This window comes from Salmo salar, chromosome 02 (genome assembly GCF_965601325.2).
Source record: "Salmo salar chromosome 02, fSalSal1, whole genome shotgun sequence".
In the NCBI taxonomy this organism is placed as follows: Eukaryota; Metazoa; Chordata; class Actinopteri; order Salmoniformes; family Salmonidae; genus Salmo; species Salmo salar.
Window position 1 is genome coordinate 83365319 of NC_138292.1, and position 17182 is coordinate 83382500.

Sequence of the window (17182 nt, forward strand, 5' to 3'; positions counted from 1 at the left end):
GGTTAGAGGTTAGGGAACCTACCAGCCTGTAGGGTCTTGGCCCCCTGGGGTTAGAGGTTAGAGGTTAGGGAACCTACCAGCCTGTAGGGTCTTGGCGCCCCGGGGTTCGCTGGGCGGGCCGTCTCCAGCCACGTTGAAGGCAGACAGCGTGACGAGGTAGGATGTGTAACACGTGAGGTTGACCAGACGAACACGCATGTCAGGAACAAACACAACAGTCACCTTCTCTGTCTGGTTCTGTCTGTCACCCTGCCAGTAGTGGATCTGATCACATCACAGGAAACAGGAAGAAGTCACACACAAGAAGTGAGACCATTTTCTACTGACACAATGGTTCCTTTCTGTCTCCCTACCCTTGTCCCTGAAGGGTACACATGCTCAATATTCTGCTGTTGACCTGCCCTCTGATGTATTCTATAACAACATGACATGATGTACCCAGCAGAATGATGTTGTGATGTATTCTATAACAACATGATGTATCCAGCAGAATGATGTTGTGATGTATTCTATAACAACATGATGTATCCAGCAGAATGATGTTGTGATGTATTCTATAACAACATGATGTATCCAGCAGAATGATGTTGTGATGTATTCTATAACAACATGATGTATCCAGCAGAATGATGTTGTGATGTATTCTATAACAACATGATGTATCCAGCAGAATGATGTTGTGATGTATTCTATAACAACATGATGTATCCAGCAGAATGATGTTGTGATGTATTCTATAACAACATGATGTATCCAGCAGAATGATGTTGTGATGTATTCTATAACAACATGATGTATCCAGCAGAATGATGTTGTGATGTATTCTATAACAACATGATGTATCCAGCAGAATGATGTTGTGATGTATTCTATAACAACATGATGTATCCAGCAGAATGATGTTGTGATGTATTCTATAACAACATGATGTATCCAGCAGAATGATGTTGTGATGTATTCTATAACAACATGATGTATCCAGCAGAATGATGTTGTGATGTATTCTATAACAACATGATGTATCCAGCAGAATGATGTTGTGATGTATTCTATAACAACATGACCTGATGTATCCAGCAGAATGATGTTGTGATGTATTCTATAACAACATGATGTATCCAGCAGAATGATGTTGTGATGTATTCTATAACAACATGATGTATCCAGCAGAATGATGTTGTGATGTATTCTATAACAACATGATGTATCCAGCAGAATGATGTTGTGATGTATTCTATAACAACATGATGTATCCAGCAGAATGATGTTGTGATGTATTCTATAACAACATGATGTATCCAGCAGAATGATGTTGTGATGTATTCTATAACAACATGATGTATCCAGCAGAATGATGTTGTGATGTATTCTATAACAACATGATGTATCCAGCAGAATGATGTTGTGATGTATTCTATAACAACATGATGTATCCAGCAGAATGATGTTGTGATGTATTCTATAACAACATGATGTATCCAGCAGAATGATGTTGTGATGTATTCTATAACAACATGATGTATCCAGCAGAATGATGTTGTGATGTATTCTATAACAACATGATGTATCCAGCAGAATGATGTTGTGATGTATTCTATAACAACATGATGTATCCAGCAGAATGATGTTGTGATGTATTCTATAACAACATGACCTGATGTATCCAGCAGAATGATGTTGTGATGTATTCTATAACAACATGATGTATCCAGCAGAATGATGTTGTGATGTATTCTATAACAACATGATGTATCCAGCAGAATGATGTTGTGATGTATTCTATAACAACATGATGTATCCAGCAGAATGATGTTGTGATGTATTCTATAACAACATGATGTATCCAGCAGAATGATGTTGTGATGTATTCTATAACAACATGATGTATCCAGCAGAATGATGTTGTGATGTATTCTATAACAACATGATGTATCCAGCAGAATGATGTTGTGATGTATTCTATAACAACATGATGTATCCAGCAGAATGATGTTGTGATGTATTCTATAACAACATGATGTATCCAGCAGAATGATGTTGTGATGTATTCTATAACAACATGATGTACCCAGCAGAATGATGTTGTGATGTATTCTATAACAACATGATGTATCAAGCAGAATGATGTTGTGATGTATTCTATAACAACATGACATGATGTACCCAGCAGAATGATGTTGTGATGTATTCTATAACAACATGATGTATCCAGCAGAATGATGTTGTGATGTATTCTATAACAACATGACATGATGTACCCAGCAGAATGATGTTGTGATGTATTCTATAACAACATGATGTACCCAGCAGAATGATGTTGTGATGTATTCTATAACAACATGATGTATCAAGCAGAATGATGTTGTGATGTATTCTATAACAACATGACATGATGTATCCAGCAGAATGATGTTGTGATGTATTCTATAACAACATGACATGATGTATCCAGCAGAATGATGTTGTGATGTATTCTATAACAACATGATGTATCCAGCAGAATGATGTTGTGATGTATTCTATAACAACATGATGTATCCAGCAGAATGATGTTGTGATGTATTCTATAACAACATGATGTATCCAGCAGAATGATGTTGTGATGTATTCTATAACAACATGATGTATCCAGCAGAATGATGTTGTGATGTATTCTATAACAACATGATGTATCCAGCAGAATGATGTTGTGATGTATTCTATAACAACATGATGTATCCAGCAGAATGATGTTGTGATGTATTCTATAACAACATGATGTATCCAGCAGAATGATGTTGTGATGTATTCTATAACAACATGATGTATCCAGCAGAATGATGTTGTGATGTATTCTATAACAACATGATGTACCCAGCAGAATGATGTTGTGATGTATTCTATAACAACATGATGTATCCAGCAGAATGATGTTGTGATGTATTCTATAACAACATGATGTAGCCAGCAGAATGATGTTGTGATGTATTCTATAACAACATGATGTATCCAGCAGAATGATGTTGTGATGTATTCTATAACAACATGATGTATCCAGCAGAATGATGTTGTGATGTATTCTATAACAACATGATGTAGCCAGCAGAATGATGTTGTGATGTATTCTATAACAACATGATGTATCCAGCAGAATGATGTTGTGATGTATTCTATAACAACATGATGTATCCAGCAGAATGATGTTGTGATGTATTCTATAACAACATGATGTATCCGGCAGAATGATGTTGTGATGTATTCTATAACAACATGACATGATGTATCCAGCAGAATGATGTTGTGATGTGTTCTATAACAACATGATGTATCCAGCAGAATGATGTTGTGATGTATTCTATAACAACATGACATGATGTATCCAGCAGAATGATGTTGTGATGTATTCTATAACAACATGATGTATCCAGCAGAATGATGTTGTGATGTATTCTATAACAACATGATGTATCCAGCAGAATGATGTTGTGATGTATTCTATAACAACATGATGTATCCAGCAGAATGATGTTGTGATGTATTCTATAACAACATGATGTAGCCAGCAGAATGATGTTGTGATGTATTCTATAACAACATGACCTGATGTATCCAGCAGAATGATGTTGTGATGTATTCTATAACAACATGATGTATCCAGCAGAATGATGTTGTGATGTATTCTATAACAACATGATGTATCCAGCAGAATGATGTTGTGATGTATTCTATAACAACATGATGTATCCAGCAGAATGATGTTGTGATGTATTCTATAACAACATGATGTATCCAGCAGAATGATGTTGTGATGTATTCTATAACAACATGATGTATCCAGCAGAATGATGTTGTGATGTATTCTATAACAACATGATGTATCCAGCAGAATGATGTTGTGATGTATTCTATAACAACATGATGTATCCAGCAGAATGATGTTGTGATGTATTCTATAACAACATGATGTATCCAGCAGAATGATGTTGTGATGTATTCTATAACAACATGATGTATCCAGCAGAATGATGTTGTGATGTATTCTATAACAACATGATGTATCCAGCAGAATGATGTTGTGATGTATTCTATAACAACATGATGTATCCAGCAGAATGATGTTGTGATGTATTCTATAACAACATGATGTATCCAGCAGAATGATGTTGTGATGTATTCTATAACAACATGATGTATCCAGCAGAATGATGTTGTGATGTATTCTATAACAACATGATGTATCCAGCAGAATGATGTTGTGATGTATTCTATAACAACATGATGTATCCAGCAGAATGATGTTGTGATGTATTCTATAACAACATGACCTGATGTATCCAGCAGAATGATGTTGTGATGTATTCTATAACAACATGATGTATCCAGCAGAATGATGTTGTGATGTATTCTATAACAACATGATGTATCCAGCAGAATGATGTTGTGATGTATTCTATAACAACATGATGTATCCAGCAGAATGATGTTGTGATGTATTCTATAACAACATGATGTATCCAGCAGAATGATGTTGTGATGTATTCTATAACAACATGATGTATCCAGCAGAATGATGTTGTGATGTATTCTATAACAACATGATGTATCCAGCAGAATGATGTTGTGATGTATTCTATAACAACATGATGTATCCAGCAGAATGATGTTGTGATGTATTCTATAACAACATGATGTATCCAGCAGAATGATGTTGTGATGTATTCTATAACAACATGATGTATCCAGCAGAATGATGTTGTGATGTATTCTATAACAACATGATGTATCCAGCAGAATGATGTTGTGATGTATTCTATAACAACATGATGTATCCAGCAGAATGATGTTGTGATGTATTCTATAACAACATGACCTGATGTATCCAGCAGAATGATGTTGTGATGTATTCTATAACAACATGATGTATCCAGCAGAATGATGTTGTGATGTATTCTATAACAACATGATGTATCCAGCAGAATGATGTTGTGATGTATTCTATAACAACATGATGTATCCAGCAGAATGATGTTGTGATGTATTCTATAACAACATGATGTATCCAGCAGAATGATGTTGTGATGTATTCTATAACAACATGATGTATCCAGCAGAATGATGTTGTGATGTATTCTATAACAACATGATGTATCCAGCAGAATGATGTTGTGATGTATTCTATAACAACATGATGTATCCAGCAGAATGATGTTGTGATGTATTCTATAACAACATGATGTATCCAGCAGAATGATGTTGTGATGTATTCTATAACAACATGATGTATCCAGCAGAATGATGTTGTGATGTATTCTATAACAACATGATGTATCCAGCAGAATGATGTTGTGATGTATTCTATAACAACATGATGTATCCAGCAGAATGATGTTGTGATGTATTCTATAACAACATGATGTATCCAGCAGAATGATGTTGTGATGTATTCTATAACAACATGATGTATCCAGCAGAATGATGTTGTGATGTATTCTATAACAACATGATGTATCCAGCAGAATGATGTTGTGATGTATTCTATAACAACATGATGTATCCAGCAGAATGATGTTGTGATGTATTCTATAACAACATGATGTATCCAGCAGAATGATGTTGTGATGTATTCTATAACAACATGATGTATCCAGCAGAATGATGTTGTGATGTATTCTATAACAACATGATGTATCCAGCAGAATGATGTTGTGATGTATTCTATAACAACATGATGTATCCAGCAGAATGATGTTGTGATGTATTCTATAACAACATGATGTATCCAGCAGAATGATGTTGTGATGTATTCTATAACAACATGATGTATCCAGCAGAATGATGTTGTGATGTATTCTATAACAACATGATGTATCCAGCAGAATGATGTTGTGATGTATTCTATAACAACATGATGTATCCAGCAGAATGATGTTGTGATGTATTCTATAACAACATGACATGATGTACCCAGCAGAATGATGTTGTGATGTATTCTATAACAACATGATGTATCAAGCAGAATGATGTTGTGATGTATTCTATAACAACATGACATGATGTACCCAGCAGAATGATGTTGTGATGTATTCTATAACAACATGATGTATCCAGCAGAATGATGTTGTGATGTATTCTATAACAACATGACATGATGTACCCAGCAGAATGATGTTGTGATGTATTCTATAACAACATGATGTATCCAGCAGAATGATGTTGTGATGTATTCTATAACAACATGATGTATCCAGCAGAATGATGTTGTGATGTATTCTATAACAACATGACATGATGTACCCAGCAGAATGATGTTGTGATGTATTCTATAACAACATGATGTATCCAGCAGAATGATGTTGTGATGTATTCTATAACAACATGATGTATCCAGCAGAATGATGTTGTGATGTATTCTATAACAACATGATGTATCCAGCAGAATGATGTTGTGATGTATTCTATAACAACATGATGTATCCAGCAGAATGATGTTGTGATGTATTCTATAACAACATGATGTATCCAGCAGAATGATGTTGTGATGTATTCTATAACAACATGATGTATCCAGCAGAATGATGTTGTGATGTATTCTATAACAACATGATGTATCCAGCAGAATGATGTTGTGATGTATTCTATAACAACATGATGTATCCAGCAGAATGATGTTGTGATGTATTCTATAACAACATGATGTATCCAGCAGAATGATGTTGTGATGTATTCTATAACAACATGATGTATCCAGCAGAATGATGTTGTGATGTATTCTATAACAACATGATGTATCCAGCAGAATGATGTTGTGATGTATTCTATAACAACATGATGTATCCAGCAGAATGATGTTGTGATGTATTCTATAACAACATGATGTATCCAGCAGAATGATGTTGTGATGTATTCTATAACAACATGATGTATCCAGCAGAATGATGTTGTGATGTATTCTATAACAACATGATGTATCCAGCAGAATGATGTTGTGATGTATTCTATAACAACATGATGTATCCAGCAGAATGATGTTGTGATGTATTCTATAACAACATGATGTATCCAGCAGAATGATGTTGTGATGTATTCTATAACAACATGATGTATCCAGCAGAATGATGTTGTGATGTATTCTATAACAACATGATGTATCCAGCAGAATGATGTTGTGATGTATTCTATAACAACATGATGTATCCAGCAGAATGATGTTGTGATGTATTCTATAACAACATGATGTATCCAGCAGAATGATGTTGTGATGTATTCTATAACAACATGATGTATCCAGCAGAATGATGTTGTGATGTATTCTATAACAACATGATGTATCCAGCAGAATGATGTTGTGATGTATTCTATAACAACATGACATGATGTATCCAGCAGAATGATGTTGTGATGTATTCTATAACAACATGATGTATCCAGCAGAATGATGTTGTGATGTATTCTATAACAACATGACATGATGTATCCAGCAGAATGATGTTGTGATGTATTCTATAACAACATGATGTATCCAGCAGAATGATGTTGTGATGTATTCTATAACAACATGATGTATCCAGCAGAATGATGTTGTGATGTATTCTATAACAACATGATGTATCCAGCAGAATGATGTTGTGATGTATTCTATAACAACATGATGTAGCCAGCAGAATGATGTTGTGATGTATTCTATAACAACATGACCTGATGTATCCAGCAGAATGATGTTGTGATGTATTCTATAACAACATGATGTATCCAGCAGAATGATGTTGTGATGTATTCTATAACAACATGATGTATCCAGCAGAATGATGTTGTGATGTATTCTATAACAACATGATGTATCCAGCAGAATGATGTTGTGATGTATTCTATAACAACATGATGTATCCAGCAGAATGATGTTGTGATGTATTCTATAACAACATGATGTATCCAGCAGAATGATGTTGTGATGTATTCTATAACAACATGATGTATCCAGCAGAATGATGTTGTGATGTATTCTATAACAACATGATGTATCCAGCAGAATGATGTTGTGATGTATTCTATAACAACATGACCTGATGTATCCAGCAGAATGATGTTGTGATGTATTCTATAACAACATGATGTATCCAGCAGAATGATGTTGTGATGTATTCTATAACAACATGATGTATCCAGCAGAATGATGTTGTGATGTATTCTATAACAACATGATGTATCCAGCAGAATGATGTTGTGATGTATTCTATAACAACATGATGTATCCAGCAGAATGATGTTGTGATGTATTCTATAACAACATGATGTATCCAGCAGAATGATGTTGTGATGTATTCTATAACAACATGATGTATCCAGCAGAATGATGTTGTGATGTATTCTATAACAACATGATGTATCCAGCAGAATGATGTTGTGATGTATTCTATAACAACATGATGTATCCAGCAGAATGATGTTGTGATGTATTCTATAACAACATGATGTATCCAGCAGAATGATGTTGTGATGTATTCTATAACAACATGATGTATCCAGCAGAATGATGTTGTGATGTATTCTATAACAACATGATGTATCCAGCAGAATGATGTTGTGATGTATTCTATAACAACATGACCTGATGTATCCAGCAGAATGATGTTGTGATGTATTCTATAACAACATGACCTGATGTATCCAGCAGAATGATGTTGTGATGTATTCTATAACAACATGATGTATCCAGCAGAATGATGTTGTGATGTATTCTATAACAACATGATGTATCCAGCAGAATGATGTTGTGATGTATTCTATAACAACATGATGTATCCAGCAGAATGATGTTGTGATGTATTCTATAACAACATGACCTGATGTATCCAGCAGAATGATGTTGTGATGTATTCTATAACAACATGATGTATCCAGCAGAATGATGTTGTGATGTATTCTATAACAACATGATGTATCCAGCAGAATGATGTTGTGATGTATTCTATAACAACATGATGTATCCAGCAGAATGATGTTGTGATGTATTCTATAACAACATGATGTATCCAGCAGAATGATGTTGTGATGTATTCTATAACAACATGATGTATCCAGCAGAATGATGTTGTGATGTATTCTATAACAACATGATGTATCCAGCAGAATGATGTTGTGATGTATTCTATAACAACATGACCTGATGTATCCAGCAGAATGATGTTGTGATGTATTCTATAACAACATGATGTATCCAGCAGAATGATGTTGTGATGTATTCTATAACAACATGATGTATCCAGCAGAATGATGTTGTGATGTATTCTATAACAACATGACCTGATGTATCCAGCAGAATGATGTTGTGATGTATTCTATAACAACATGATGTATCCAGCAGAATGATGTTGTGATGTATTCTATAACAACATGATGTATCCAGCAGAATGATGTTGTGATGTATTCTATAACAACATGATGTATCCAGCAGAATGATGTTGTGATGTATTCTATAACAACATGATGTATCCAGCAGAATGATGTTGTGATGTATTCTATAACAACATGATGTATCCAGCAGAATGATGTTGTGATGTATTCTATAACAACATGATGTATCCAGCAGAATGATGTTGTGATGTATTCTATAACAACATGATGTATCCAGCAGAATGATGTTGTGATGTATTCTATAACAACATGATGTATCCAGCAGAATGATGTTGTGATGTATTCTATAACAACATGATGTATCCAGCAGAATGATGTTGTGATGTATTCTATAACAACATGATGTATCCAGCAGAATGATGTTGTGATGTATTCTATAACAACATGATGTATCCAGCAGAATGATGTTGTGATGTATTCTATAACAACATGATGTATCCAGCAGAATGATGTTGTGATGTATTCTATAACAACATGATGTATCCAGCAGAATGATGTTGTGATGTATTCTATAACAACATGATGTATCCAGCAGAATGATGTTGTGATGTATTCTATAACAACATGATGTATCCAGCAGAATGATGTTGTGATGTATTCTATAACAACATGACCTGATGTATCCAGCAGAATGATGTTGTGATGTATTCTATAACAACATGATGTATCCAGCAGAATGATGTTGTGATGTATTCTATAACAACATGATGTATCCAGCAGAATGATGTTGTGATGTATTCTATAACAACATGATGTATCCAGCAGAATGATGTTGTGATGTATTCTATAACAACATGATGTATCCAGCAGAATGATGTTGTGATGTATTCTATAACAACATGATGTATCCAGCAGAATGATGTTGTGATGTATTCTATAACAACATGATGTATCCAGCAGAATGATGTTGTGATGTATTCTATAACAACATGATGTATCCAGCAGAATGATGTTGTGATGTATTCTATAACAACATGATGTATCCAGCAGAATGATGTTGTGATGTATTCTATAACAACATGATGTATCCAGCAGAATGATGTTGTGATGTATTCTATAACAACATGATGTATCCAGCAGAATGATGTTGTGATGTATTCTATAACAACATGATGTATCCAGCAGAATGATGTTGTGATGTATTCTATAACAACATGATGTATCCAGCAGAATGATGTTGTGATGTATTCTATAACAACATGATGTATCCAGCAGAATGATGTTGTGATGTATTCTATAACAACATGATGTATCCAGCAGAATGATGTTGTGATGTATTCTATAACAACATGATGTATCCAGCAGAATGATGTTGTGATGTATTCTATAACAACATGACATGATGTATCCAGCAGAATGATGTTGTGATGTATTCTATAACAACATGATGTATCCAGCAGAATGATGTTGTGATGTATTCTATAACAACATGATGTATCCAGCAGAATGATGTTGTGATGTATTCTATAACAACATGATGTATCCAGCAGAATGATGTTGTGATGTATTCTATAACAACATGATGTATCCAGCAGAATGATGTTGTGATGTATTCTATAACACATGACATGATGTATCCAGCAGAATGATGTTGTGATGTATTCTATAACAACATGATGTATCCAGCAGAATGATGTTGTGATGTATTCTATAACAACATGACATGATGTATCCAGCAGAATGATGTTGTGATGTATTCTATAACAACATGATGTATCCAGCAGAATGATGTTGTGATGTATTCTATAACAACATGATGTATCCAGCAGAATGATGTTGTGATGTATTCTATAACAACATGATGTATCCAGCAGAATGATGTTGTGATGTATTCTATAACAACATGATGTATCCAGCAGAATGATGTTGTGATGTATTCTATAACACAGACATGATGTATCCAGCAGAATGATGTTGTGATGTATTCTATAACAACATGATGTATCCAGCAGAATGATGTTGTGATGTATTCTATAACAACATGATGTATCCAGCAGAATGATGTTGTGATGTATTCTATAACAACATGATGTATCCAGCAGAATGATGTTGTGATGTATTCTATAACAACATGATGTATCCAGCAGAATGATGTTGTGATGTATTCTATAACAACATGATGTATCCAGCAGAATGATGTTGTGATGTATTCTATAACAACATGACCTGATGTATCCAGCAGAATGATGTTGTGATGTATTCTATAACAACATGACATGATGTATCCAGCAGAATGATGTTGTGATGTATTCTATAACAACATGATGTATCCAGCAGAATGATGTTGTGATGTATTCTATAACAACATGATGTATCCAGCAGAATGATGTTGTGATGTATTCTATAACAACATGATGTATCCAGCAGAATGATGTTGTGATGTATTCTATAACAACATGATGTATCCAGCAGAATGATGTTGTGATGTATTCTATAACAACATGACCTGATGTATCCAGCAGAATGATGTTGTGATGTATTCTATAACAACATGATGTATCCAGCAGAATGATGTTGTGATGTATTCTATAACAACATGATGTATCCAGCAGAATGATGTTGTGATGTATTCTATAACAACATGATGTATCCAGCAGAATGATGTTGTGATGTATTCTATAACAACATGACCTGATGTATCCAGCAGAATGATGTTGTGATGTATTCTATAACAACATGATGTATCCAGCAGAATGATGTTGTGATGTATTCTATAACAACATGACCTGATGTATCCAGCAGAATGATGTTGTGATGTATTCTATAACAACATGATGTATCCAGCAGAATGATGTTGTGATGTATTCTATAACAACATGATGTATCCAGCAGAATGATGTTGTGATGTATTCTATAACAACATGATGTATCCAGCAGAATGATGTTGTGATGTATTCTATAACAACATGATGTATCCAGCAGAATGATGTTGTGATGTATTCTATAACAACATGATGTATCCAGCAGAATGATGTTGTGATGTATTCTATAACAACATGACCTGATGTATCCAGCAGAATGATGTTGTGATGTATTCTATAACAACATGATGTATCCAGCAGAATGATGTTGTGATGTATTCTATAACAACATGATGTATCCAGCAGAATGATGTTGTGATGTATTCTATAACAACATGATGTATCCAGCAGAATGATGTTGTGATGTATTCTATAACAACATGATGTATCCAGCAGAATGATGTTGTGATGTATTCTATAACAACATGATGTATCCAGCAGAATGATGTTGTGATGTATTCTATAACAACATGATGTATCCAGCAGAATGATGTTGTGATGTATTCTATAACAACATGATGTATCCAGCAGAATGATGTTGTGATGTATTCTATAACAACATGATGTATCCAGCAGAATGATGTTGTGATGTATTCTATAACAACATGATGTATCCAGCAGAATGATGTTGTGATGTATTCTATAACAACATGATGTATCCAGCAGAATGATGTTGTGATGTATTCTATAACAACATGATGTATCCAGCAGAATGATGTTGTGATGTATTCTATAACAACATGATGTATCCAGCAGAATGATGTTGTGATGTATTCTATAACAACATGACCTGGTATCCAGCAGAATGATGTTGTGATGTATTCTATAACAACATGATGTATCCAGCAGAATGATGTTGTGATGTATTCTATAACAACATGATGTATCCAGCAGAATGATGTTGTGATGTATTCTATAACAACATGATGTATCCAGCAGAATGATGTTGTGATGTATTCTATAACAACATGATGTATCCAGCAGAATGATGTTGTGATGTATTCTATAACAACATGACTGATGTATCCAGCAGAATGATGTTGTGATGTATTCTATAACAACATGACATGATGTATCCAGCAGAATGATGTTGTGATGTATTCTATAACAACATGATGTATCCAGCAGAATGATGTTGTGATGTATTCTATAACAACATGATGTATCCAGCAGAATGATGTTGTGATGTATTCTATAACAACATGATGTATCCAGCAGAATGATGTTGTGATGTATTCTATAACAACATGATGTATCCAGCAGAATGATGTTGTGATGTATTCTATAACAACATGATGTATCCAGCAGAATGATGTTGTGATGTATTCTATAACAACATGATGTATCCAGCAGAATGATGTTGTGATGTATTCTATAACAACATGATGTATCCAGCAGAATGATGTTGTGATGTATTCTATAACAACATGATGTATCCAGCAGAATGATGTTGTGATGTATTCTATAACAACATGATGTATCCAGCAGAATGATGTTGTGATGTATTCTATAACAACATGATGTATCCAGCAGAATGATGTTGTGATGTATTCTATAACAACATGATGTATCCAGCAGAATGATGTTGTGATGTATTCTATAACAACATGATGTATCCAGCAGAATGATGTTGTGATGTATTCTATAACAACATGATGTATCCAGCAGAATGATGTTGTGATGTATTCTATAACAACATGATGTATCCAGCAGAATGATGTTGTGATGTATTCTATAACAACATGATGTATCCAGCAGAATGATGTTGTGATGTATTCTATACAACAACATGATGTATCCAGCAGAATGATGTTGTGATGTATTCTATAACAACATGATGTATCCAGCAGAATGATGTTGTGATGTATTCTATAACAACATGATGTATCCAGCAGAATGATGTTGTGATGTATTCTATAACAACATGATGTATCCAGCAGAATGATGTTGTGATGTATTCTATAACAACATGATGTATCCAGCAGAATGATGTTGTGATGTATTCTATAACAACATGATGTATCCAGCAGAATGATGTTGTGATGTATTCTATAACAACATGATGTATCCAGCAGAATGATGTTGTGATGTATTCTATAACAACATGATGTATCCAGCAGAATGATGTTGTGATGTATTCTATAACAACATGATGTATCCAGCAGAATGATGTTGTGATGTATTCTATAACAACATGATGTATCCAGCAGAATGATGTTGTGATGTATTCTATAACAACATGATGTATCCAGCAGAATGATGTTGTGATGTATTCTATAACAACATGATGTATCCAGCAGAATGATGTTGTGATGTATTCTATAACAACATGATGTATCCAGCAGAATGATGTTGTGATGTATTCTATAACAACATGATGTATCCAGCAGAATGATGTTGTGATGTATTCTATAACAACATGATGTATCCAGCAGAATGATGTTGTGATGTATTCTATAACAACATGATGTATCCAGCAGAATGATGTTGTGATGTATTCTATAACAACATGATGTATCCAGCAGAATGATGTTGTGATGTATTCTATAACAACATGATGTATCCAGCAGAATGATGTTGTGATGTATTCTATAACAACATGATGTATCCAGCAGAATGATGTTGTGATGTATTCTATAACAACATGATGTATCCAGCAGAATGATGTTGTGATGTATTCTATAACAACATGATGTATCCAGCAGAATGATGTTGTGATGTATTCTATAACAACATGATGTATCCAGCAGAATGATGTTGTGATGTATTCTATAACAACATGATGTATCCAGCAGAATGATGTTGTGATGTATTCTATAACAACATGATGTATCCAGCAGAATGATGTTGTGATGTATTCTATAACAACATGATGTATCCAGCAGAATGATGTTGTGATGTATTCTATAACAACATGATGTATCCAGCAGAATGATGTTGTGATGTATTCTATAACAACATGATGTATCCAGCAGAATGATGTTGTGATGTATTCTATAACAACATGATGTATCCAGCAGAATGATGTTGTGATGTATTCTATAACAACATGATGTATCCAGCAGAATGATGTTGTGATGTATTCTATAACAACATGATGTATCCAGCAGAATGATGTTGTGATGTATTCTATAACAACATGATGTATCCAGCAGAATGATGTTGTGATGTATTCTATAACAACATGATGTATCCAGCAGAATGATGTTGTGATGTATTCTATAACAACATGATGTATCCAGCAGAATGATGTTGTGATGTATTCTATAACAACATGATGTATCCAGCAGAATGATGTTGTGATGTATTCTATAACAACATGATGTATCCAGCAGAATGATGTTGTGATGTATTCTATAACAACATGATGTATCCAGCAGAATGATGTTGTGATGTATTCTATAACAACATGATGTATCCAGCAGAATGATGTTGTGATGTATTCTATAACAACATGATGTATCCAGCAGAATGATGTTGTGATGTATTCTATAACAACATGATGTATCCAGCAGAATGATGTTGTGATGTATTCTATAACAACATGATGTATCCAGCAGAATGATGTTGTGATGTATTCTATAACAACATGATGTATCCAGCAGAATGATGTTGTGATGTATTCTATAACAACATGATGTATCCAGCAGAATGATGTTGTGATGTATTCTATAACAACATGATGTATCCAGCAGAATGATGTTGTGATGTATTCTATAACAACATGATGTATCCAGCAGAATGATGTTGTGATGTATTCTATAACAACATGATGTATCCAGCAGAATGATGTTGTGATGTATTCTATAACAACATGATGTACCCAGCAGAATGATGTTGTGATGTATTCTATAACAACATGATGTATCCAGCAGAATGATGTTGTGATGTATTCTATAACAACATGATGTATCCAGCAGAATGATGTTGTGATGTATTCTATAACAACATGATGTATCCAGCAGAATGATGTTGTGATGTATTCTATAACAACATGATGTATCCAGCAGAATGATGTTGTGATGTATTCTATAACAACATGATGTATCCAGCAGAATGATGTTGTGATGTGAGTTCAGCCTGTCACTATAATGGATACTTCTCATTGTTACTGGACTGGAACATTCTAACAGAAAACCCACTCTTTAAAACCTCAACTCTACAAAAGTAATTTCACTGTCTCTCCATCTCTCCCATTCTCTCTCTCCTCTCCATCTCTCCCCTTCTCTCTCTCTCTCCATCGCTCCCCTTCTCTCTCTCCTCTCCATCTCCCCCTTCTCTCTCTCCTCTCCATCTCTCCCCTTCTCTCTCTCCTCTCCATCTCTCCCCTTCTCTCTCTCCATCTCTCCCCTTCTCTCTCTCCATCTCTCCCCTTCTCTCTCTCCATCTCTCCCCTTCTCTCTCTCCATCTCTCCCCTTCTCTCTCTCCATCTCTCCCCTTCTCCCTCTCCTCTCCATCTCTCCCCTTCTCCCTCTCCTCTCCATATCTCCCCTTCTCCCTCTCCTCTCCATCTCTCCCCTTCTCTCTCTCCTCTCCATCTCTCCCCTTCTCTCTCTCCATCTCTCCCCTTCTCTCTCTCCATCTCTCCCCTTCTCTCTCTCCATCTCTCCCCTTCTCTCTCTCCATCTCTCCCCTTCTCCCTCTCCTCTCCATATCTCCCCTTCTCTCTCTCCTCTCCATCTCTCTACTTCTCCTTCTCCTCTCCATCTCTCTACTTCTCCTTCTCCTCTCCATCTCTCCCCTTCTCCCTCTCCACATCTCCCCTTCTCCCTCTCCTCTCCATATCTCCCCTTCTCCCTCTCCTCTCCATTTCTACCCTTCTCTCTCTCCATCTCTCCCCTTCTCCCTCTCCTCTCCATATCTCCCCTTCTCTCTCTCCTCTCCATCTCTCCCCTTCTCTCTCTCCATCTCTCCCCTTCTCTCTCTCCATCTCTCCCCTTCTCTCTCTCCATCTCTCCCCTTCTCCCTCTCCTCTCCATATCTCCCCTTC

General features: G+C 35.1%; 1 protein-coding gene across 1 annotated transcript in view; it reads right to left on the bottom strand.

Moving 5' to 3' along the window:
* LOC106594732 (protein sidekick-1) overlaps positions 1–17182 on the bottom strand; it is a 414915-nt gene that overhangs the window by 17787 nt on the left and 379946 nt on the right. The window contains exon 37 of the mRNA XM_082969524.1: positions 78–264. Within this exon, the coding sequence (XP_082825650.1) occupies positions 78–264 (187 nt within the window). The remainder of the gene's footprint in view (positions 1–77; positions 265–17182) is intronic.